This window comes from Debaryomyces hansenii (assembly GCF_000006445.2).
Source record: "Debaryomyces hansenii CBS767 chromosome A complete sequence".
Lineage (NCBI taxonomy): Eukaryota > Fungi > Ascomycota > Pichiomycetes > Serinales > Debaryomycetaceae > Debaryomyces > Debaryomyces hansenii.
The window spans coordinates 609,390-633,168 of NC_006046.2; the positions used below are offsets into that span (position 1 = coordinate 609,390).

A 23,779-nucleotide genomic window follows, 5' to 3' on the forward strand; every position below is an offset into this window, starting at 1 on the left:
ATACGCATGGTGGGCTGCACTCAAGGAGTAGCAAATTTGGGCCTGAAAACCTGCAAGAGTTTTTTTGGGGCTAGATCTCTCGACAGGGTGCGTTATTTAAAGAAGTTACAATGTTATTGTGTCGGGTATCAAATACATTTAGGCCCGGCCGAGACGGAGATGTAGCCCAATCGAGAAAAAGAAAATACTAGATCCAGACACCTAGAAGACAGAAACACCAGCATACTTCCAAACACCAGATCTACACCCTACACCAGAAGTTCGGCAGACGGGGTTACCCGGCCACGAAGAAAAAAAATGTTGTCGACTTTCACCACTGTGAGCCTGGTGAAAAGTTCAACGAGCGGACATAATTAGCTAGTTCTTGTGTTGAAAGCAGTATATCTAGTACAGAATAACAAAAAAAACTACAATGTCTATCGAAGAAATCCCACAAGGCGCTGACGTCTCCATCTTATCCAAGAACGAAAAGAAGGCCAGAGAATTGATCAAGAAATTGAACTTGAAGCAAATCAAGGGTATTACCAGAGTCACCTTCAAGCAAAGAGGTAACTTAATCTACGCTATTGATCAACCAGATGTTTTCAGATCTTCTGCTGGTACCTATGTTGTCTTCGGTGAAGCCAAGGTCGATGACATGAACAAGAGAATTGCTGAAGCTCAACAACAGCAAGCTCAACAAGACGCTCTTTCTAAGGCTGCTGGTGAAACTGGTGAAGCTGGTGAAGAAGACAAGTCCCAAGATGCCATTACCGCTGACTTGGAAAAGGCTTCTCTTAACACCAACAAGATTGAAGAAGAAGAAGCTGATGATGGTGAAGTTGACGAATCCGGATTAGATGCCAAGGACATCGACATTATCGTTGAACAAACCCAAGTTTCCAGAGCTAAGGCTGTCAAGGCTTTGAGAGTTCACGACGGTGACATGGTCAACGCCATCATGGAATTGTCTTAGTTTAGGAGTATATTATCACGTTATAATACACGCAGTAGGCTTACAATAGAGGGCACAATTAAATTGTAGTATTAGCAGAGGATATATGCATAGTTAGGAGTCTTTGAGAGGCGACTCGTTAGTCAGTCTATTAAATGACGAAGAATGGGTGTCTTTGGGATCGATAAGAATCGGTTCGCCGGAAACCGGGTCTGGGCTTGGTTTGTCCATTACATCGTCAATCAGGGGCCTGTGCAATGCTCGATCTACTGCAAGGGGGGTAGCTTTGTTCGATTCGAGCTCTTCGGTTTCAATGGGGGTGGTTGTTTCCTCGATTTCGGTTTCACCATTCAAAAACCCGCAATTAGGACAGATATACGATACTTTGAACGGATTGGTGCTTCCTGGAGGTGCTAGCCCGTTGTGAGTCAAACATTGCTTGCAGATCAACGCATATCTATTCTCAATGGCCTCGTTATTGTCCGATCCAACAATAAAATCCAACACCCGGTCTTGAAACGTTCTGGGTTTCTGCACTGGAGGGTTTTCCTGGAGACTCTGCAATCTCTTAATAATCTGCTGCTGTTGCTGTTGTTGTTGGGCATTTGCCGAGTTAATTTGGCGTGATGCACCCACCTGTTTCTCGGCGGTCGCTTTGTTACCAGTCTCATCCTTCGATTTCTTTCTCACGTCCTGGTTTCCATACTTGTTTAACAATTCGTTCGTGGTGTTGAAATTCGTGATTTTCTTCAATTCCTCGATCTTGAGAGAATGCTTCTTCTTCAATGTTTGAAGGCGTTTCTCCCGTCTCCCAACCGAAAGCCTGAATATGCTATTGATCAAATACACTATCAAGTACCCCACGACTGGAAATCCCACCAACACCATAAGCTGATCATTGGACTGGCTTTCAATGAAATTGACGATCTTATTTCTTGCAATTGGCGACCTTGGAACCTTCTGATATATATAAACAAGAATTAATGCATATGTAGTTAAGAAAATTTTGCTTAAGGAGAATACCCACCGTTTTGATTTGCCTTTCAAACTGTAGATTTGCAGTTGTGTATTAGAGATCTGCCTGGTCAATTGGGTTAATTCTTTCTCGAAAGTATCAGGGTCAAACCCCTTCAGCTTGAATATTCCGAAGACTCCCATTGTTAGATTAAGTCTTTTCTTCTATCCAGTATATATTCTTTTGCATGTATTGTTTGTAAGATAGTCGAATTTTAGCGATGATGATTGCTTTCACGTGGAAAAATTGTCCTACAAATATTAGTATATCAAATCGATTAACGAAGTCTTCGGATAGATTATTACGGCATTTCGAGATATAATGACATATACGGTGGGGGATAGAAGAATAAGTATCGACAACGATGAATTAGATGCCTCAGAAAAGGAGTTGATACTAGCACACTTGAAATTATTCAAATATTGCCTAAATAATGCCTCATACAAGTTTTTGATAAGCCTGAAGAAAATCGTACATTTGTACAGTGATATCATTACGATATACAGCACGTTGTTAAGAAAAGTACCCAACTACGATGACATCACACTTATGACTAATAGAACTCGGTTGAACTTGTTAAAATTAGAAGATGACTTCAATAAGATCCTCGGTGATAAATGTCAAGGCGATCACTCGAACAAGGGAAAATGGGAGGACAAAAACTACGAGGTAGAAGTCAAAAGGATCTGTTTACTATGCGTCGAGTCGTTGAACGAAATTTTTGAGTTGATAGTCAAGAATTTGAACTGCATCGATGTTTTTTTCAACAGCTTCGATAATTTGAAAAAGCTTTTAATACCGTTTTTGTCGAGCCAGACAAAATCCATACAAAAACTGATGGTCAAGGCGTTGTATCTATTCAAGTTGACCACCATAGTAGACGAGGTGAGCTCGATAAAGGAACTAACACCCACCATCATCAAGCAATTACGCAAAATCGAGAAAATCACCGGGGGGATTGAACGAGAACTGATTATTCTTGACACTGCATTTGTAACATTTGATCCGTCGTTGCAGCAATATACTAGCATCTTACTCGGGAAGGCCATTTTAAAGAGGGATGTCGCTGACGCAGACTGTCAGATCATAAGGCGCAGAGAAGTATGTTTCCAGGCTGCAGAGCATGTGGTCAGCATTCCCTTGACCGAAGATCAGTCGTCCAATCTCTCCATGAAGCATTTAGTTAAATACATCGTCTACATCTGTATTTTGTTGGCCATCGTTCTGAGTTTGGTACTTTACAGGATAGTCAAGGTCATGGTTGGATGAGTGGAGGCCAATACTCGAAATAATCATTGTATCAATAGAGAAAGTAGTACCTCATCATATAATTACACCCCACATGTCTTCCACACCTTGTTATATAGTGACATATAGTTAATATCATCAAATAAACGCTTGTATTATTGAACGTGTAGAGGGTGTTGATAGTATGTAATGTTGTTACACAAAAGCCATTATATCTGAAAGTTCCATCATCACCAAATAAATGAAAACATACTCCAAGACTAGGTATATTACAAGAAACTATTTAAATAACGATAGTCGTCGTTAAGAGGATAATTGAACTGGACAACTTATATTGAGCTATTATACATTCATTGATATATGATCATAATTTGTGTTTGATTAGAAGTGATTATTAGTTACGTCGATTAGAAAACGTTAAGTAATATACAATGGCCGATAATACACAAATTTACTCGGCGACGTATTCAAATGTGCCAGTTTTTGAATTCGTGACTCTGGAAGGGCCCATAATGAGAAGGAAACTGGATTCATGGATAAATGCAACGCACATCTTGAAAATTGCCAAATTTCCTAAGGCCAAAAGGACGAGGATATTGGAAAAGGACGTACAGACCGGGGTACACGAAAAGGTGCAAGGGGGTTATGGGAAGTATCAAGGGACGTATGTTCCATTGGATTTGGGGGCTGATATAGCTAAGAATTTTGGGGTGTTTGATAGCTTGAGACCCATTTTTGAGTTTACTTATGTAGAAGGAAAATCTGAAACTCCACCACCAGCACCAAAACACAGCCATGCGTCCGCATCGAATGTAGCCAAGAGACAATCGAGTGTGAACAATTCTTCTGGGGATGCCAATAGTCTGAATAAGACGTCACACGCAAGAAAAACAAAGAGTATGACTTCGTTGTCTGGAGAGCCACCAAAAAAGAGAGGCAGACCTAAACGAGTTCCTATGCAAAATAACATAGAGCCAAGCTTACAGCATACAGACACGACTCCAATAACCACCATTCCAGAATCAGGCCCAAGTATTGGAACGTTCAACAACAAAAAGTCGTTGGGCCATCCCACCTTAACCAGACAGGACACCGAACAAGATGCATTGCAGATAATGGCTAGTAATATGAGCGCCAATCAAGAAGACCTCGAGTTAGCAGACAAGAGTAGTGATGAGGATATGGGTAACAGAACACCAATTGATACACAGGATGAAAATATACACCATGAGGATAATGACGAATTAATGACCGGAAGAGAATTATTTGGCACACCTAGAAATTCGTTTGAGAGAATTGTACAATCCCACAATCAAAGTCATAACCACCTTAATGGTTCCATTCACGATCCCTACGGACTACTGCAGTATCACCATCATACAAGTCATACTCACTCAATGAGAGATGATGCAATATATGCAGACTACTTTACCAATTTATTGAATTACTTTTTGGAAGACGGAAACAACAAGGTACGATCCACTCAGGAAAGCAATATACCAGACAAAATTTTAAATCCACCGCAACCATTATCTAAAATAAATATAACTCAACCAGTCGATAATGAAGGGAATACCATTTTCCATTGGGCATGCTCAATGGCAAATAATGGAATGATTGAATTTTTGTTAGCAACCTTTGAAAGTTTTTTAAACTCCGATTTAAAAAACAATAGAGGAGAAACACCATTAATGTTTTTGGTGAAATTCAGTAATTCTTACCAATTGAAGAATTTTCCAACATTGTTGGACCTACTCTTTGACTCTATACTATCGATTGATAACTATGGTCGGACTGTGTTGCATCATATTGCCCTTGCTGCAAATAATCTCACCAGTGAAGGCTCGATTAATGCAAACACCGATATTCACACTTTTAAGAAGAATAAGGAGAGGTTTGCCAGATACTATATGGAGTGCTTATTTGCAAAGATAATCGAATTTCAGGAAATTCGGGATCTGCAAGAAATAGAAAATAAAAAGCTTTCACTTAGTGACAAGAAGGAGCTAATTGCTAAGTTTATCAACCATCAAGATATTGATGGTAACACGGCATTCCATATAGTTGCTTACAACTTAAACAAAAAGTGCATTAAAGTATTCATAAGCTACCACAAATATATCAATTTTCATTTGAAGAATTTGGTGTCTTACACAGTGGAGGAATACTTAGCATCACATAATCATGTATTGAGATTGGATACCAGCAATGACGATTCTAAGGAAATTCAGGATATCCAGGAAGAGGCATACAAATATTTGAACCCCCAGTTTCAGGGTAATAATTTAACAATAAGAAATAACAGCACCCAAAGTTTTGAGTCCCAGATGTATTTTTCAAAAATGGCGGTTAACTTGCAGAATACCACTGCTAATTTAATAACAGAGAAGTTAACCGAATTGGCATACATTGTTGATAAGGAATTGTCAGAGAAGGATGAAAAGCTATTAATGTACTTCAAATTATTAAAAGCCATTGGTCACGAAAAGCTATTATCACAAAGGGCCGTATTACAGTTTTTCAAATTAGAATATTTGATTGACGATATTATGGCTGATTACGATCAAAACAATAGCGATAATCTCATAATTGACACGGAAAAGGATAGAATTATACAGGACGAGATCAACCGATTGATAAGTGATTTAAGTTTCCAATTCTTGCAGAGAAAGGACCAGTTAGACCAGGTGTTTATGAAGTACAAAGCAATTTCTAGTGCGATACAAAACACTAAGGTAGCCGAACTAGCATCCACTCTTTCACAACATGAGTCGAACTCGTCGTCCACCGAAGACGAAACCCCTTCGGAACAAGTCCGCTTGTCAATCGAACTACAAACGCAAATCGTCAAGTACAAGCAAATGCTTCACAAGCTCCATCAACAGCATTTGCAAGTGCCTCTTTCGTCGCTCAACGACAATACGGACACCAAGGAAAACAAAGAAAACATCAAAGAGGAGTCCCAAACCAACGACACCGCGGAGCCTGCGCCTCACTCCGTTATCGCCAAGTACCCAAAGGACGACAAACTCCACAAATACTGTAAATTAATAGCTCTATGCTGCGGCATGAATTTCAACGACGTGGAGAACTCCATCGACTTGATCGAACAGTCATTATCCAAATCAGCCCCCAACATGCAATAATCTTACTTTATAACTGTATTAATATAACTGTACCTATAATTGACATAATATTTCATAAGTATTCGCTTTATTCTGTACTATCGTATTTGTATCAATCCTGATTTTCTACTACGAAATCACCACTACACTATCATCATTTGACACTACATTCCTTTAACCTGATTTTCAGTTGCCTCTAGACAATCTGTCGATCAAGCATCACATACTACAGCCTCGTATGGAGTACCTAATGCGCCTCGTATTACGCACAGTATAGAGCTGTCTCTCAAATGCCCATCACCGTTTTTAAAGTTCATCCCTCTCGACGATGCTGTGTTTCCGCTTCGTCCCCTGTGGCTTACAGACTAGTAATTGTGCTGTTTCCTTGGGTTTCACGCGCATGGCTTATAACTATTGCTTACAATGGCTCAATCTAAGGCCGTTTGAGCCTATCAGAAAGTTGCGCGAAGCGTGGCTAAAATTTTTGCATAATGGCTGATTCTATACATATTCGACTTGTTTTATTAATTGAGTTATAGAGTAGGTGATATAAGACTTCGAAGGCAGCAAAATAGAGAAATAACGCGTTCATAGTATTCAAGATGTATTATGGACGGAGGTATTTGAGAGTTGCGTTAGCGGCGTCGGCAGTATCAGTCATTTTATTAGTGATATTTGTACTGGCGTCAAGGAAATATAGTTTTGATGCTTTTGGTTATAATTCGAGCCAACTGGTTAACCCTACATTCAATTCGAAAACCAAAGGAAGTTCGTTCTTGAGTAAAATAAGCTCGTTGTATTCAAAGGATGGTGATAAGCAGATGTTGATAGACAAGTTTCCCCTTGATACTTCGTTGACAGACAACGCGTTGTATTCGATGATGAAAATGAAAACATACAGTGACCCGGCTCCTTATGTGTTGGGCAAACCTACAGACTTCGAGATCACGGAAGAGGATATGTGCAAGCGGTTGGAATACGCGTCTGAGTTTGAAGTCAGCAAACAAATGTATCTTAATGCCGACTACGAAAAGGTCCAAAAGGCGTTAAAGGCGAGCCTGGAGTACAGCAAGTTGATCGAACAGGCCAACAAGCAGTTCAAACCTACTATTCCGGTGGAACACCGGTGGTTTAGATTTGGAGGTGCTTCGGTGTGGTTACCGCAATACGAACTTCATTACATGGTCAGCAGGGTTCTCTACACCCCATCAGGTATACCGAACAAGTCGTTTGTGAGTTTCCTTTATATTCAGTTGTTTGATAAAAATTGGGTAGAAATGGACGAGACCACCTTGACTGTCCCATACGAGAAGAAAATCATGAAGAGTGTGACCAACGCCGATGGTTCGGTTACGGAAGCTCTTCTTGAAACCAAGTTGGGATCGAGAGAAATCACGTATCCAAGCTTCTTACCGATCTCTTTTGATGTTCAAATGCAAGTGCCAAGTGGAAAGTACTACTTTGGTCCTGAAGACCCTAGAATTTTATTGAGAAAGAATTCGTTGGGATTCGAGGAGCCATTAATCGTGTTCAACATGAAAAATAACGTGTTAGCTAAACGTCTTATGTACTTGTATCTTCCATTTTCGAACCACTTACAATATTTAAAGAAGAGATCGGAACCATATGCGTACGTCGAGAAGAATTGGACTCCTTTCATCAGCAAAGCAACCCCCGAAAAGGTTAACTTCATTTACTCCATCGACCCATTGGAAGTGCTCACTTGTGACGTTCAAACGGCCACTTGTGATTTCTTGCAGAAGGCACTGAAGGAGGACTTCAATTATGTTGGGCCGTTGAGAGGGGGTACTCAATTAGTTCATTTACCATTCGACGACCTCATGCCAGACCACATTTTAGACAAATTTAAGTTGCCTAAAAACAGAAAAATTTATATAGGTTGGGCTAGAGCGCATCTCAACAAATGTGGCTGTGGTGAGTCGATGTACAGACCTAACATGGTTATCTTGGTTGAAGACTTCAATCCCGAAGAAAACAGGTTCTACTACAAATTAAGTGACGTTTCCGAATACATTGATTTCAATGCCCATGTGCCTCCTTGGACCACCCCCAAGTTAGACGAAAATGGAAATTTGATTGAAGACACCTCCGTGAATGATTGTGCTGGTAGAAACGTCCTCATTCCAAATTCGATCGCATACTGGGAAATAGAATCCGTTGTCAAGGACACCACCCTGTACCTGCGTAAGTTCTTCGAAAGAATACCTACAGACGAGGAAATTATCGATTCTCATGCTCACAAAGTTACCAAGCACACCCCGAGAGACACTGCAGCTGTAGGCGTTTCATTCAACGATTACATGGGTGTCACTTTGTCTGCTGCAGATAGTGATGTCAGTATCGTTCATATAAGGGGCTTGTTGAATTACATATTGCATTTGCCCTCGTTGTTCGATGAATCTACGATGGTCTTGGGCATTTCAAAATTCCAACCTAGGGGTTATGATGTGAATAATAGGTGTGCCATGTCTGCCAGTAGAAGATACTGTATTAGTTATGCAGAGAGCCATGGAGGTGTGACTAACTACTAGTTTATCTTCATATTTGCCGTTACGACAAATTTCAGTACAAACACAGCCATGGCATTAAATTTTAATAGCTGTAACTATATTCATTGCTAGCACATCCAAACTCATTGTGCTTTTCCTATAGTGTCTGTAGACTTCTGCTGAGTTGTTCACCATGGGATTGCAAGCTACATACCAATCATAATATATTAGGTCTACATTCTTTTCCATACGGTTCATACATTATATATATATTTATATATATATATTCATTTATTAATATTATTCATTATAGCGTATTCATTACTGCGTGCTCATTACTGGAACATCAACTATAGTACCGTACGGCGCAATCAATTTTTCGCGTTACCTTCAATAACCGAGATTAAGTCTCATTGCTATGAGAATAAAGCTGCAAAAAAAAAAGTCGGTAATTGAAAAATTTCATTAGCATAATTATATAAATAACCAATTATTCACACCAAAATGGTTTGGTTTGTAAGAAAAAAATCATTTATAATCATTCATAGGTATGCCAGATACCTCTAGTATAAAAGATGAGTTAAATAGACAATCGTGGAATGAGTTGTCTGCATCTTCATCCAGTAGAACCGAAACACCTGTTGCATTTACCGGATATAATGACTCTACTATTGAAGGAGAGAAAGAGTCTAGGAGAGGATCAGTTTCTTCTGTTAATAAATCTTTAGACATAGTAAGACGTAGTTTTACTGGACAGTCGATAACGACAGTAGGATCGGCCAATTATTCGACGCGGGAGATCTTTGGGGAAATGGATAGCGATGAGATCGACTTGCAAAGATGCCAGACCAAAAAGTCGATTTTGGACGAGTTGGTCCATAGAACACAGGAATTAGAGGAAGGTTATAACCGATCGGCCTACTATGAGAAAAGAGATGACTTGGAAAGCCAGTATGAGGAATTACCCGAGATGGCAGTGCCGGTAGAAAATAACGGAGACGAATTCCAGGACATTGACCCCGAGTTGATTACGTGGGACGGACATGACGACCCAGAAGATCCTAGGAACTGGAATATTGGGGTCAAGATGTACCTTGTTGCATTTGTGTCTATTTATACCTTGGTGTCGCCGATGTCATCTTCGATGCCATCACCTGCAATCGACACCATTTCCGATGAGTTTGGAATTACCTCGTCGGTTGTTGCATCAATGATTATATCAATCCAAATTCTTGCATGGGCAGTGGGGCCATTGCTTATAGCACCATTGAGCGAAAATGACAATTTTGGCAGAAAAATAGTCCTCGACATTTCGATCTGGATGTCTTTCTTCTTCAATATAGGTTGTGCGTTTTCAAAAACCACGACCCAAATGATGGTATGTAGGTTCGTTGGAGGATTATTTGGTTCGTCACCCATTAATATCGGAGCCGGAGTCATATCTGACTTATTCGATGCCAAATCCAGAAACTTTGCGCTTGCTGGTTTTTCGCTTGCACCGTTATTAGGGCCGGTTATTGCGCCAGTTATGGCAGGGTTCATTAGTGACCATATGCAATGGAGGTGGATTTTTTACGTATTGAGCATCTTTAACGGGGTGGTTGCAATCCTGGGCACTCTATTTTATAAAGAAACCTATGCGCCAGCTTTATTAAAACGGAAAGCTAAGCAGTTGCGAAAACAAACGGGCAATTACAATTTGCATACTATCTACGAAATTACCAACGGAGAAACTTTCTGGGGTAAAATGTATGTCACAATGTCAAGACCATTGAAGTTGTTAGTTTCTCACCCAATGATTATGGGATTGGGTTCATTCATGGCATTCACTTACGGTTTTATGTATCTCATGATTGTCACATATCCAACCATTTATGGTGACAGTTATGGTTTTAGCAAGAGCATTACAGGATTAATGTATATTCCAATGGGTATCGGCTTCGTCTTGGGGGTTATGTTTTGGACCGTTATGATCGACAAGGTTTATCGTAATCTAACCAAAAAGAATGGCGGTGTTCCCAAACCCGAATTCAAATTGCCATGCCTTTGTACCTCTGGTATTGGTATTGCAATTGGTTTATTTTGGTACGGCTGGTCGGTCCAAAATCAATTGCATTGGATTATGCCTTCGATAGGTTCAGCTATATTTGCCTTCTCATTTATTGCCGTTTTCCAAACGATCCAGAACTATCTTATTGACATGAATAGCTTTACTGCTGCGTCTTCTGTTGCTGCTGCTGCTGTATTTAGGTCAATCCTTGGCTTCATCATGCCATTAGTCGCTCAGCCTATGTATAAGAAATTGACCTATGGATGGGGTAATACTATGTTTGGTTTCATTGCTTTATTGTTAGGAATACCCTTCCCGATTTTCTGTTATATGTATGGTGAAAAGCTTAGAAACTGGGCCAACAAAAGATTCGAATTACAACAACTCAAAAGAGACCAAAAAAACTTAGAGAAGTTAAGAAAACAAATTTAATAACATTTATGAATAGACTATATAAACTAGATTAGACAAACATAGATTAGCATAATAAGTATTCATCTTAGAAATAATAGAAGCGTATTTTTACGCAAATCGCGCGATCTCGAAATATGATTATACAAGAATTACATCAAAGAAGTAAAACTAAATTCTCGGAGTATTATAGTCGTAAATGGAACAAATACAACCGCTAACCCTAAAGACGTTAGAGGCTTTTCCTTTACCGAAGTATTTGGATTCGTTGCCAGTATCAATCATTGAGCAATTTATCCAACTGCACAGTTTAGTACGGGGGTATATCAAGCAATTACCAGCGTACCAGAAGTGGAATGAAACAATAATAGAGACATTAAACTGGCAAATAACCAATTTAAACGAAATTAGTAGCATATTGAAGACATATAATGGTACTGGTACGTTAATAAAAGAGAAAATGGCGAAATTAAACTCGCTATACAGCGAATTTATCAACTTGGAAACGTACCAATATCAATTATTATCGTCTAACTTCAATCAAGAATTTTTAAAAAATAAGTTTCACAAGGTAATAGTTGAGAATGACCAAGAATCAAAGAAATTGGTGAAAGAATTCAAAGGAAGCAGTTCTGACGATTTTGAAAACCTGTTTAATAACTTAATCAAAGATTTTAGGTCGAGTCGAAAGACATACCATTTGCGGAAAGAAAAGCTAAATAGATGGAATGAAGAGAGAGTTAGTGGTTTCATATGATAAGTTCAAAATGGGCGTATAATATGATGTGACAATATTAATACGTTTTGCAGGTATGTGCAATTGTGGATAAACTAATTATGAATTGTCATACTCATTTTCACATTACTTTATTGTATGTAATATAATGGAACTATTTATTTGAATTTATCTCTTAAATACGAAGGTAGACACGGAGGAAAACTTCAATATCTACAATTACATATACTTTATAATGAAGGATGTCTATTGAGAAAAACATATAGGAATTCATAGTGAAGGCTTAAGTTTCAAGCCATTATTTCGATGGGGAAAAGATAGGCACCTTAAGCAGAATTCTTAACCTTTAACAGAATACATCCTTCTGGAGCTTCTTGGCCAAGGAAGTTCATTAAAGCATAACTATCTTTCGAGTATTGGTAAGGGTCGTTGACGTTCTTACATGCGAAGAAGCCTTCAGTAGTGCCATTAACCTTCAAGTAATTATCGTTAAACTCAACCTTATATGGTTCGAGAACACCAATAATAGCAAAATCGCTGTATACTGAGAAAGAGTATGTGATTTCATCACTAATGTCAAAGTACAATTTTTGACTAGAAGAATCATATTTCAAGTCTTGGGAGCCTTCACCCAAGAAGAAGTAATTCAATCCAGCACCCTCGTGAAGACTTGATAATCCCTTGCCGTTGATTTCCTTGTTGTCCGACTCAACAGTTAATTTAACATCCTTAATGGTGTTTTTAACTGGGGACGCTTGGGTTAAAGCAGCTAAAGCGGCGACACAGATGGTAGAAAATTTCATTTTGTTAGTTTAAGAGTGTTTTGTATTATTTGACTAATGCTTGAAGAATAATGCCAGATGAGATTTCTATTTCTGAAAGATTCCCCAGCTATTTATACTATCTTTTCTACCTTGCTTTGCTAGACCTAGTCTAATTATAGACCATTGGCCATGGTAAAGGGGTAGGATTTTGTTTGTTTGTTGCTTCACGGTGATGCTGTTCTTGCTTGTTGAACACCAAAAACTTCTTGCGTTACTATTGTATATCTCGCATCAACGTGCCTAAGCTATCATTACAAACACATGCCAGGGGAACGAACTGGAATGGCCATCAGTTACCCCAGCACTCTTAAAGACGTAACAACGCATATGTTTACATATTTGCTACATCTATTATTAATATATATTTATGGTCACAATAGATCTATTTTTGGTCGCAGTTTCATAAGTCATCGACATTGCGGCACCGGTCAACCACGGATAACGTTCCATTCACAGCTTTTACCCATCTTCTACCGTGTAGCAGAGATGCGGGTCTTACACAGAACGCTATTTTTAATTTCCATCTACAAGGTTCCCCTTAGAATAAATGAAAAAATCTGTCATTTTAAAACCCTCTCAAAAAGCAATGAAATTTCTTGGGTACAAAATTGCCCCAGTGTTACTTGATGCTTGACATGTAAACAAGTACAAGGAACAGAATAGCGTGATTTTAATACACAAGTTGATGAGTCTATATACAGTAAATCGTAAAAGGTACTTCTAACATCATGCTATTGATGATAGCTAGCCGAGAATATAAAAACGAAAGACATATTTCTTATTATTATTATTATTAACACTTTCATATGATAAAGGTATGTAGGGACATCCGTAAAACCGTGCTATATACTTTCGATATATCTGTCATATGAGAGGTTAACATGATCTTAGGGCCGAATTTTCCGTATAAACCATTTTTCGGAGTTTGGCCTACCGAGTATGAGTCCGAACGAGCAAGAGATGTCAATGAAAATTATATTAATATTTCTATTAGTATTGCAATTGGTAAAGATTTAACAGAAACCGTATAAAATGTTTAGCAGAATAGGTTCTAGAAGACTCTTGTCTACAAAGAGTAGACTTTTGAACACTATCAAAACGGTTGAAGTCAAAGGCGGCTCGGCTGTTCCTCCTCCTCCTCCTCCTCCTCCTCCTAAGAAGCGTAGATCCATCTGGAAGACTACCAAGAGAGTTACGCTTTTTTCGATCCTTGCTGCTGTTGGAACGCTTTCGTATAAGATCTACAGTGAGTCACACCCAGGTGAACAACAAAAGCAAGTTCCATACTTTGAAAACGGCCAAAAGAAGAAGACGCTTGTTATCTTAGGGTCCGGATGGGGTTCGATTTCGTTATTAAAGAATTTGGATACTACTTTGTACAATGTGGTTGTTGTTTCTCCTAGAAACTATTTTCTTTTCACACCATTATTACCTTCGTGTCCAACAGGTACCGTCGAATTGAGATCTATTATTGAGCCAGTGAGAGCTATTACGAGAAAATCGCCAGGTGAGGTTCTTTACTTGGAAGCTGAGGCTACTGATATTGATCCTGTTAACAACAAGATCACCATTAAGCAATCTACTACTATTCAATCTGGTCATTCTGGTAAGGATACCAGTTCTTCGAAGTCGACTGTATCTGAATATACTGGAATTGAGGAAATTACGACGTCTCTTAATTATGATTATTTAGTTGTTGGTGTTGGGGCTCAACCTTCTACTTTCGGTATCCCTGGTGTTGCTGAACATTCTACTTTCTTAAAAGAAGTGAGTGATTCTATGAGTATTAGAAAGAGATTGATGGATGTTATTGAAGCGGCAAATATTTTACCAAAAGGTGATGAAGATAGAAAGAGATTATTATCTATTGTTGTCTGTGGTGGTGGTCCAACCGGTGTTGAGGTTGCCGGTGAATTACAGGATTATATTGACCAAGATTTGAAAAAATGGATGCCAGAAGTTGCTTCTGAATTGAAGGTTATTTTAGTCGAAGCATTGCCAAATGTCTTGAATATGTTTAACAAAAAATTAGTCGACTACACCAAACAAGTTTTCCAAGATACAAACATTGACTTAAAAACTAATACTATGGTCAAGAACGTTAGCGACAAGCATGTTACTTGTCTGGTTAAGGATCCAAAGGATGGATCTACTGAAATTCAGGAGATTCCTTATGGTATGTTGATTTGGGCCACTGGTAATGCTCCAAGAGCAATCACCCATAACTTGACATCTAAGATTGATGAGCAAAGAAACGCCAGAAGAGGTTTATTGGTGGATGAAAGATTATTGGTTGATGGAACTGATAATATTTACGCCTTAGGTGATTGTACTTTTACCAAGTATGCTCCAACTGCGCAAGTTGCGTTCCAAGAGGGTACTTTCTTAGCTAAACATTTTGAAAAGGTCCATGAACTTGAAGCAACTAAATTCACTATTCAAAATCCTACCGCAACTGACAATATTGACAGATTGAAGAAGAAATTTTCTATCTTGCAAGATAAATTGCCTGTCTTCGAATATGTTAACCAAGGTGCTTTAGCTTATATTGGTTCTGAAAAGGCTGTTGCTGATTTGGTCTGGGGTGACTGGTCTAATGTCACTACTGGTGGTACTTTGACTTTCTTGTTCTGGAGATCTGCATATGTCTACATGTGTCTCTCTGTTAAGAACCAAGTTTTAGTCTGTTTAGATTGGGCCAAAGTTTCGATCTTTGGGAGAGATTGCTCTAAAGAATAATCTATTTAAATAATAATTATTAAATACTAGGTTTTCTGCATAATTTAGATTGAATGTAATTATATAGTTAATATCTGAGCAAGCTTAAATTTTAACCTTCAACATAGGAGCTATAAATACGTTTACATGTTTTTTAAGAAATAATTAATTGCCTGCGTAGCGTAATGGTTAACGCGTTTGACTTCTAATCAAAAGATTGCGGGTTCGACTCCCGCCGTGGGTTCTTTTTTTTATTTGTTCTACAGAATTGTCCCAAAAAAATACGACGTTATGATAATTAATATGTAAAGAGTTTAAAAGTAGAAATCTGAATCATTATCATTGAAATCAAGTTTCTCATCATCATCAAAGTCATCGGACATAAACTTTTCCTTAGGGTACTTCTCAGTGGGGTATCCTGGTGCTTTCTCGTTAGGGAATCTCTGACTTGTTAGGTTATTATACGGATGAGCACCTGCATTCTGGCTTCTTTGATTTTCGAAATGAAATGCATTATTACTGGGTTTTTGTTCATTATAGTAGTCTGTTTCGCTAGTCGAGGAAGTAATCTCGTCTGACTCGTTATCTGAAGGATAGTATGTCTGTTCGGCCGTAATAATAGCCCTGATTTTAGCTGGTAATACATCTGGTCTATAGAATCTCAAATCGACTCTACCGATAAGATACAGTAAATTGACTAGAACTTCCAATACCCCCCAACACATATAAGCCGCAATTGGATTACATGCTGGCCCTGAGTCTCTATTGAATCTGGCTTGAAATACTGCTACAGCTCTGACGATAGCACCCACGAAGATGGCCAAGGTGGTAAATAAGATAATGCCCAAAGACTTGTTATGAGCTAAAGTACCTCTCTGATTAGTTAAACCCTCAACCATATTATAATGATGATGGGTCGAGGCAATAACTCGAATGGCGTGACGATGATTGTGGTTTCTTTTCATGAAAGACTCTTCGGCCTCCTGGGCCGCATTTGGACTAACAAAATAGAACGGGTGGAACGATTCAATCCACCATGGTTGGTATGTGTATAAGTTTTCATCCTTGGTGGTTGGCTTGAAGAAATACGATAAGGCAATCAAACTGACTGCTGTTAATGAATACAATATAATCAAAATGGCACTCACTTTAACTACATTCTTGTAGCTCTCGTACGCATGCTCGGACAATAAGTATGTATATGGTACGGCTGATGCGACGATGGTCATAGCAATAACTGCTGCAACAACAGAATAAAGCAAGTACATAGTATAGTTAAACAATCTTCTGGACCCACCAACTGGATGTCTCCATGTAAATAATCTTTGAGCCAATATCAAATTGACTGCAACCAAGATAATCGACGACAAAATCAAAAGCACCTCGTCCGCAATCCCTAGCTTCACCATGGTAATATCGTTGGCCCACGCTACTCTAAGGGCCCACCCAACTACCTTCAATATACAATAGAAGGTCCATATTAACGACAAGTAGAAATAATGTCCTCTGGAAAAGTTTATGAAGAATAATACCAAATGCGCAATACCGATTACTGCGAAAACTGCTAAGAACACAGCACTAGGGGCTATATCGCTTTTGTCAGGATATGATCCAAATATGTTGTTTTGTAATCCCATAGTATAATCAATCAATACTGGAGGAATATTATTGCCTAGTAAGTTTCTTGCCTGGGTAACTAAAACATCAATTCCAGTACCATCTGCGGCACCGTTATTAGTGGCCCTCAATAAGTGCATCAAGCCACCTACAGCTGAATTATCGTCAGTTCCACTCATTTGCTCCTACTACTATATAATTCCAACATCAATGTCTACCTCATTCTATAATATATATATATGTGATGATGTGTGACCCCGCTCATCACTAGGAGATAAAATATCCTGAATAGGCATGAAATCTTTTATTGTCAATTTTAGTGAGCATATGATTTGAGAACCATCATAAACTTCCCTAAATGAAATCTCTTGCCATAATTGTACTAATTAGGAATAAATAGAATATGCAGCATAAAAAAATATAATTGTTAAAAATATAGGAAATAACATGATATTAAGAAGGACACTCGAATGGAGTAGAGTGGAGAATTAGAAGTATATATATAAAGACAAAAATATATAGGTATGAGGTATAAACTGTAGATAAAGAATCAGAAATAAAATTCAGACTCATTGTCCTCTGTGACTGCATCTTCCTTTTCGTGTTTGTTTTCGTAGTAATTAGGAGGTAATGATTCCGAATCACTAAAATCAAATTCAGACTGGTCGAGAGATATATTGTCACCGTCAAGGGTAGCTTGTTCTGAAGGCATGACTGAGGGACGGTTTGTTTGTTCCGCAGTAATGATGGCTCTGACCGCTGCAGGTAAGACATCTGGTCTATAGAATCTCAAATCAACCCTACCAATGATGTATGACAAGTTGATTATTGTTTCCAAAAGCCCCCATACTATATACATGGCCACGGGTGCACATACAGGGCCCTCGTCTCTGTTGAATCTGGCCTGGAAAACCGCAATTGATCTTAATACGGAACCTATGAAAAGGAAAAGAGTGGACAGACAAATGATCAATAAGGATGTGTTGTGTTTCAAGTTACCTCTTTCGTTACTTAAACCCTGGACAACATTGTAGTGGTGATGAGTTGCGGCTATAACACGAATGGCGTGACGGTGATTGTGGTTCCTCTTCATGAAGGACTCTTCGGCCTCCTGGGCAGCGTGCGGACGAACAAAATAGAACGGGTGGAACGATTCAATCCACCATGGTTGGTATGTGTATAAGTTTTCATCCTTGGTGGTTGGCTTGAAGAAATACGATAAGGCAATCAAACTGACCGCTGTTAAAGTGTACAATATAATCAAAATGGCACTTGCTTGCACCACTTTCTGGTAGTTCTTGTATGCTCTTTCAGACAAATAATACAAATAGGGTATGGCGGACGCAACAATAGTCATGGCAATGACCCCGAGCACAACAATATAAAGACCAATCATAATGGACCAGAAGAGCTTCCTTGAACCACCTACTGGATGTCTCCAAGTAAACAATCTTTGCGCTAGAATCAAGTTGATAGACACAAGAATGATCGACGGAATAATCAAAAACACCTCATTGGCAATCCCCATCTGCGTTACGGTGATATTTCTGGCCCACGCAATCCGAAGTGCCCATCCAACCACTCTCGTAACACAATATCCGAACCACCCCAACGACAACCAGAAATAATGGCCTCTTGAAAAATTCATGCAAAAGATAATCAAATGCAATATTCCCAATATCGCAAACACGGCTGTGAAGATAGCTGATGGTACTATATCACTTTCTTCTGGATACGATCCAAATAAATTAATCTGTGTTCCTAAGGTGTAATCCACTAATGAAGATGGAATATTTTTTCCTAAAAGATTATGGGCTTGATCAACATTCAATCTAATACCAGTTCCTTCTGCGGCCCCATTATTGGTGGCCTGCAAGAACATCATCAACCCATGTGTTGCGGAATAACCTTCACTCATTATGGGTATTCGATACTAGATTAACTATATTTGAAGAATATTACTATGTGTTGTGTTTCTTTTGAAAGTATATTTAATTAGTACCGATGATTAGTACCCCAAGGCACTAATTAATCTATGTCAGCTGCGAAATGTTATGATGCTTATGAGTTTCCTAATCGGGTAATTTTTTTCATAAATGATTTCCTATTTCATATTCAGGTCCAATTGTACGAACTAAACAATGGTATAGGATCCTTGCATCTGTTATTAATTAACGGATTAGGATAAGACTTTTTGTAAACATTTTAAGTGACGGAATGGCTCTTCACCATTCTAATTTGAGCCATATGGTCAACATTGGCCGACTGCGATAACACTCTGAAAGAGGGAAGTACGGGCATTACGAGTGATCTATTATGTGTGACATCTTAGGTCCTAGAGTTATTGGTATGCTCTACGAAGTGAATTAGCTTTTGGTGTAGGATTTGGGAGTAGGATTTGGGCGAAGGGTTTGGATGTAGGATTTGGGCAGAACTTACGAGTAGAAATGTAGAGCAGCTTGCGAAGATTTTGAATACTAAGAGAATGTTTTGGGAGAACTTGTAAATTCTGGTGCGAAGAGATATGTCGAAGATGAGGAGGAAGATCTTCTTTGATGTTCATGGGTATGGTAATGATGTAATTTTATTGATAGTTATAGGTATGAAGGATAATTACAAATTTGTGAAAAATTACAAAAAAGTTCAGAAATTGCAAAATAAAAAATTGCTACCTGCTCATCATCTACAGATCTTATGTAAAAGTCGTATAAGTAGAAATAGCCTACTATATTAATGTTCATACTTGACCGTACCAGTCAGCCGTAGAAATACATCGAGTGTTGTCGTTTGCCTATGGAGGTTAATTGCTTGCATGAACATACATGATATACATGATGAGCTACTAGGACCAAACAATTTTAACAAATAAAAGTATAACAGATCCATAAGCTAGAGAAATCAAAAAGAACGCTTGAGCTTAGAAGCAGTAAATATTGGCTGTAGAACGTAACGACTAGGAAATCTTTGGGTCTCTGGTCTACAGTTTAACTACATTCTACCATAATGATAGCTATAGAATCAACGACAAAACCAGGAGAAACTGTTGATCTTCAATCAAAAGAGTGTTCTAGCTCTAGCTCAACAAATAAGTCTGTAAATGGAGTAAAAGATCAATGAATTGTTAAAATAGTGTTTGAGTCCATTACTGAAAAATTCCATAAAATGTTTCACAAAACTCGCTAAAACCATTTTTCTTATCAAAGACAGTGTTTGATTTACAATTAGATTTGGTATTTAGTCATGCCTACAACCAAGATTGACTATAGCGTTGCTCATAATATTCTTAATGAAAAGACTCTCAACGAAGGTGAGCTGATAGAGAACGACAAAATCATTTCGACACCATATGGTTTATCGATATTGGAAATACAAGGTGAACTAAACCTCCCACAGTCCTTTCCTCAGGCCAATGAAAACCACAAGCCCGAATATTTGGAAAATTTTGCTCGTGTCAATGATATATATGAAGCTGTGAAATTTGGAAGACTAGAATTCGACCCTAAGAACCAGTCTAACGTGACGTTGTATATTGGGAAATCGCAGAGATTGTTAGGATCAATGGTTAATTTAGAGACCCCATTAGCAGTGCTACGGATAAAAACTGAGACAAACAATGAGGACACAGAGCATGGCTCTCTCGAAGAAAACAAAGACGAGAGTATAAAAATCGTGGATATTGTAAAGAAGAAGATAATTTTTAAACAGAGACCTTTACCTATCATGTAACGCGTAACGTGAACATTAAGTGGAATATATAATCTAATATTTATAGTTTTGGAGCAAATTCGACCAAATTAAACATAGGATTGGGCTCAGGCTTGTTGATTTCGGATACATATACCAAGTTTTCATAAATCTTAAGAAGATCCGAATCTTCAAATTTTAATTGGGTTTTCATATAATTAACAATACTGCCGTATTTTTGGTTAAATAATTCAATAGTAGCAAGCATTGCTTCATATCTCGAGCTTATCAAGTTTTGAAACCCGTCCTCTTCGATAGTCCAACCTTTTCTCCCTTGTGCAATAATTTGTGCAACATCTTCAACATTCTCCATCTTAGTTTTGAAGTTTTCCATAGTCTTTATAAATTTATCTCTAATGGATGCATGATCGTTCTTTAACCCTACTGTAGTTAATTCATATTCCTTAGAAATAGTATGCTTGTCTACCCCGAGGAACAATAATATAAGCATACTTAAAACCCCAGTGCGGTCTTTACCAGCAGTACAATGGAAAACGAAGCTCGACGCGGGAACTTCATCTCGAATGAATTCAAACACCTGTCTAAAAGCACTAGTGCCATTTTCTAAAATGTCCTCATAGACATTGACATACGTGAACCAACTGGTCATTAAATTGGTATATCTAATAGCAATGACTTCCGGTGAATAGTCGGTTTCACTAAACACTGGCGCATGGATTCTCTTAATCCCATACTTCTCCAAGTTTTGTGGAGAGCCATCGTTATTAATCTCTATTGATGATCTAAAATCAAACATCACCTTGACATTTAGCTTTCTAAGCTCCTTCAAGCCCATTTGTGTAACATCGGCTGTATTTGCACAGCGAAAAGCAATATGTGGTTTGACATAGTAATGTGATTCATTATCATAATTTGGTAAGCGATAAGTAGGGTTTTGAATTTTCCAAGCCCCGATATCTCTAAAATTGGAAATACCATCTATTTGCTTCCATCTTGGGATGTAACCAACGTTGAAGCTGCGGTACAAGAACCTATTTAATTCATTTTCAGGTTTCAAGTAATCTATAATAATGGAAGTAACCATCACATTATGGTTTGCCAACTTTTTACTATTCAATGGTAAGTTGTGAGGGTTGTAATCCTCTGCATCATCATCCGTTTCAATTGGCTCGATACCATAAAAGTTATGATCAGCAAATGGAATTAATTCTAAATGATGCGAGTAAGGTCCCCTGTTTAATACATTTGCATAGAATGAACCATCATTAACAGGAATAATCCTATCTTCCAAGCCATATACACTTAAAACAGAGAAATCTGTTGATAAATCACGGAGAGCGGACATATCAGGAGCAGCCAACGAATCAATTTCGTCTTTCGAAACGAAAACCTTCTGAATTTCTCCATACCTTAAACTTCGAAGATATGCCCCTTCAAAATCATGAGGATATCTATCATATACTGTGTCTGAGCGATACCTAGCAGAGCAGTTAACTAAATTTGGAACAACTATCGCTTTAGACGGATCGGGAGATTTTAGGATCTTATCTTGTTCGAGAGCCCATAGGAACATGGCTACACCACCTCTTGAATGTCCTATAATTGACGATACCATGAATCTCATACCCAAAGGGTTTTGCTTTGAGTCTAACAAAAACTCAGCACTGGCTTGTATATCTTCAATGTCCTGTCCTATAATTCTGGCTATTTTTTCATCAGCATTATCGGCAGAATTTCCACACCCTCTGAAATCTATTCTTAGCGAGTAAATACCTAAATCAGAGGCCAATTTATGAGCTAGCATCTTCTGATAACAATAACTTCTATGTCCTCCTTGTCCATGTAAAATTATAGCTGCTTTGTTTGTTGTAGGGGCATAATTCTGTTCGAATGGACTCTCAGAATCAGCCGAGTGTGGAACAGTTAAGGTTCCAGAAACACCCTTACCTAAAGTTACTTCAATCTCTCGTGGTACACTAACAGTCATTCTTTGATTTGCTAATAATATAAGGAATAAAATGAATAATACAAAGAATCGAGTTAAGGAATAATTAATATGGAGTAATTTAAGCTCGGTCCATGTGAGAGTGAGATTTTCAGAATATAGGAATTATACTCTTATCTAGATCTACTACCAATGAATGATAAAAGACCGGAAGATAGGCATGCATACTCCCAGCTAGGACAGAATCTTATTCAGAGGCATTCAGATCAACTATCTACGCAGTTGTCGGTTTTTCAATCGGCTTTGATTAATTTTGGCAGTGATCATGGAGACGAAATTAGACGAAATCCAGAATTCCGTAACAAATTTACCCAGATGTGCCAACTGATAGGAGTTGATCCGCTAGAATTATTGATATATTCCAATTCTAAGAATTCAAAGTCTCGAAATGAAGATTTTTATATTGGGTTATCGGTACGAATAGTGGAAGTGTGTCAGGAAACGAGGGATGTTAATGGAGGGTTGATATCAATGAAAGAATTGTTATCACGTCTACAGGATAATGACAACTTGGAGATTCTGATAAGGGAAAGCGAAATTCAACAGGCGTTGTCTATTTTATTTGCATTGGGAAATGGCTATGAGATATTGAATATCAATGGCAAGAAGTGGCTAAAGTTTTCGTCAGCCACAAGCGGTAATACAAACATATCTAACGATCAGAAGAAGATCTACGAAGTCTGTGGATTTATGGGTGGATTTGTAACATATAGATTATTAATTGACAATTATGGATGGGATAAAATACGGTGTAAAACCGTTATTGATGAAATGATTATGGACGGTTTCTTGTGGATTGATTCACAGGGAGTTGATGGCGAATTACAATACTGGGAACCATCTTGGATTTCTAATTAATAGAAATGTAATACATTAATTTA

The 23,779-nt window shown here is 38.3% G+C and overlaps 15 protein-coding genes and 1 non-coding gene across 16 annotated transcripts; 11 read left to right on the top strand and 5 right to left on the bottom strand. All coding sequences in view use genetic code 12, as the record gives it.

Annotated features, from left to right (window-relative positions):
* Positions 1-412: 412 nt before the first annotated feature.
* DEHA2D07370g (DEHA2D07370p) lies at positions 413-955 on the top strand (the record flags this gene model as incomplete). The annotated part of the gene is made up of 1 exon (XM_458781.1): positions 413-955. One exon carries the CDS (start codon positions 413-415, stop codon positions 953-955), a length of 543 nt encoding a protein of 180 aa, XP_458781.1.
* Positions 956-1,048: 93 nt separating this feature from the next.
* DEHA2D07392g (DEHA2D07392p) lies at positions 1,049-2,092 on the bottom strand (the record flags this gene model as incomplete). The annotated part of the gene is made up of 1 exon (XM_458782.1): positions 1,049-2,092. One exon carries the CDS (start codon positions 2,090-2,092, stop codon positions 1,049-1,051), a length of 1,044 nt encoding a protein of 347 aa, XP_458782.2.
* A 178-nt stretch (positions 2,093-2,270) lies between these two features.
* On the top strand, positions 2,271-3,218 carry DEHA2D07414g (DEHA2D07414p; the record flags this gene model as incomplete). The annotated part of the gene is made up of 1 exon (XM_002770231.1): positions 2,271-3,218. The coding sequence occupies one exon, from the start codon at positions 2,271-2,273 to the stop codon at positions 3,216-3,218; it is 948 nt and encodes a 315-aa protein (XP_002770277.1).
* A 410-nt stretch (positions 3,219-3,628) lies between these two features.
* On the top strand, positions 3,629-6,343 carry DEHA2D07436g (DEHA2D07436p; the record flags this gene model as incomplete). The annotated part of the gene is made up of 1 exon (XM_002770232.1): positions 3,629-6,343. One exon carries the CDS (start codon positions 3,629-3,631, stop codon positions 6,341-6,343), a length of 2,715 nt encoding a protein of 904 aa, XP_002770278.1.
* A 581-nt stretch (positions 6,344-6,924) lies between these two features.
* On the top strand, positions 6,925-8,874 carry DEHA2D07458g (DEHA2D07458p; the record flags this gene model as incomplete). Its single annotated transcript, XM_002770233.1, has 1 exon — positions 6,925-8,874. One exon carries the CDS (start codon positions 6,925-6,927, stop codon positions 8,872-8,874), a length of 1,950 nt encoding a protein of 649 aa, XP_002770279.1.
* Positions 8,875-9,382: 508 nt separating this feature from the next.
* Positions 9,383-11,314, top strand: DEHA2D07480g (DEHA2D07480p; the record flags this gene model as incomplete). Its single annotated transcript, XM_002770234.1, has 1 exon — positions 9,383-11,314. The coding sequence occupies one exon, from the start codon at positions 9,383-9,385 to the stop codon at positions 11,312-11,314; it is 1,932 nt and encodes a 643-aa protein (XP_002770280.1).
* Positions 11,315-11,492: 178 nt separating this feature from the next.
* On the top strand, positions 11,493-12,050 carry DEHA2D07502g (DEHA2D07502p; the record flags this gene model as incomplete). Its single annotated transcript, XM_458787.1, has 1 exon — positions 11,493-12,050. One exon carries the CDS (start codon positions 11,493-11,495, stop codon positions 12,048-12,050), a length of 558 nt encoding a protein of 185 aa, XP_458787.2.
* Positions 12,051-12,355: 305 nt separating this feature from the next.
* On the bottom strand, positions 12,356-12,832 carry DEHA2D07524g (DEHA2D07524p; the record flags this gene model as incomplete). Its single annotated transcript, XM_458788.1, has 1 exon — positions 12,356-12,832. The coding sequence occupies one exon, from the start codon at positions 12,830-12,832 to the stop codon at positions 12,356-12,358; it is 477 nt and encodes a 158-aa protein (XP_458788.2).
* Positions 12,833-13,114: 282 nt separating this feature from the next.
* On the top strand, positions 13,115-13,480 carry DEHA2D07546g (DEHA2D07546p; the record flags this gene model as incomplete). Its single annotated transcript, XM_458789.1, has 1 exon — positions 13,115-13,480. The coding sequence occupies one exon, from the start codon at positions 13,115-13,117 to the stop codon at positions 13,478-13,480; it is 366 nt and encodes a 121-aa protein (XP_458789.1).
* Positions 13,481-13,885: 405 nt separating this feature from the next.
* On the top strand, positions 13,886-15,592 carry DEHA2D07568g (DEHA2D07568p; the record flags this gene model as incomplete). The annotated part of the gene is made up of 1 exon (XM_458790.1): positions 13,886-15,592. The coding sequence occupies one exon, from the start codon at positions 13,886-13,888 to the stop codon at positions 15,590-15,592; it is 1,707 nt and encodes a 568-aa protein (XP_458790.2).
* A 150-nt stretch (positions 15,593-15,742) lies between these two features.
* Positions 15,743-15,815, top strand: DEHA2D07590r. Its single transcript has one exon. It is a non-coding gene; the product is annotated as a tRNA-Arg (tRNA).
* Positions 15,816-15,885: 70 nt separating this feature from the next.
* On the bottom strand, positions 15,886-17,367 carry DEHA2D07612g (DEHA2D07612p; the record flags this gene model as incomplete). Its single annotated transcript, XM_458791.1, has 1 exon — positions 15,886-17,367. The coding sequence occupies one exon, from the start codon at positions 17,365-17,367 to the stop codon at positions 15,886-15,888; it is 1,482 nt and encodes a 493-aa protein (XP_458791.2).
* A 371-nt stretch (positions 17,368-17,738) lies between these two features.
* On the bottom strand, positions 17,739-19,106 carry DEHA2D07634g (DEHA2D07634p; the record flags this gene model as incomplete). Its single annotated transcript, XM_458792.1, has 1 exon — positions 17,739-19,106. The coding sequence occupies one exon, from the start codon at positions 19,104-19,106 to the stop codon at positions 17,739-17,741; it is 1,368 nt and encodes a 455-aa protein (XP_458792.2).
* A 1,322-nt stretch (positions 19,107-20,428) lies between these two features.
* On the top strand, positions 20,429-20,914 carry DEHA2D07656g (DEHA2D07656p; the record flags this gene model as incomplete). The annotated part of the gene is made up of 1 exon (XM_458793.1): positions 20,429-20,914. One exon carries the CDS (start codon positions 20,429-20,431, stop codon positions 20,912-20,914), a length of 486 nt encoding a protein of 161 aa, XP_458793.2.
* Positions 20,915-20,954: 40 nt separating this feature from the next.
* On the bottom strand, positions 20,955-22,880 carry DEHA2D07678g (DEHA2D07678p; the record flags this gene model as incomplete). The annotated part of the gene is made up of 1 exon (XM_458794.1): positions 20,955-22,880. The coding sequence occupies one exon, from the start codon at positions 22,878-22,880 to the stop codon at positions 20,955-20,957; it is 1,926 nt and encodes a 641-aa protein (XP_458794.1).
* Positions 22,881-23,030: 150 nt separating this feature from the next.
* DEHA2D07700g (DEHA2D07700p) lies at positions 23,031-23,756 on the top strand (the record flags this gene model as incomplete). The annotated part of the gene is made up of 1 exon (XM_458795.1): positions 23,031-23,756. The coding sequence occupies one exon, from the start codon at positions 23,031-23,033 to the stop codon at positions 23,754-23,756; it is 726 nt and encodes a 241-aa protein (XP_458795.2).
* Positions 23,757-23,779: the final 23 nt, after the last annotated feature.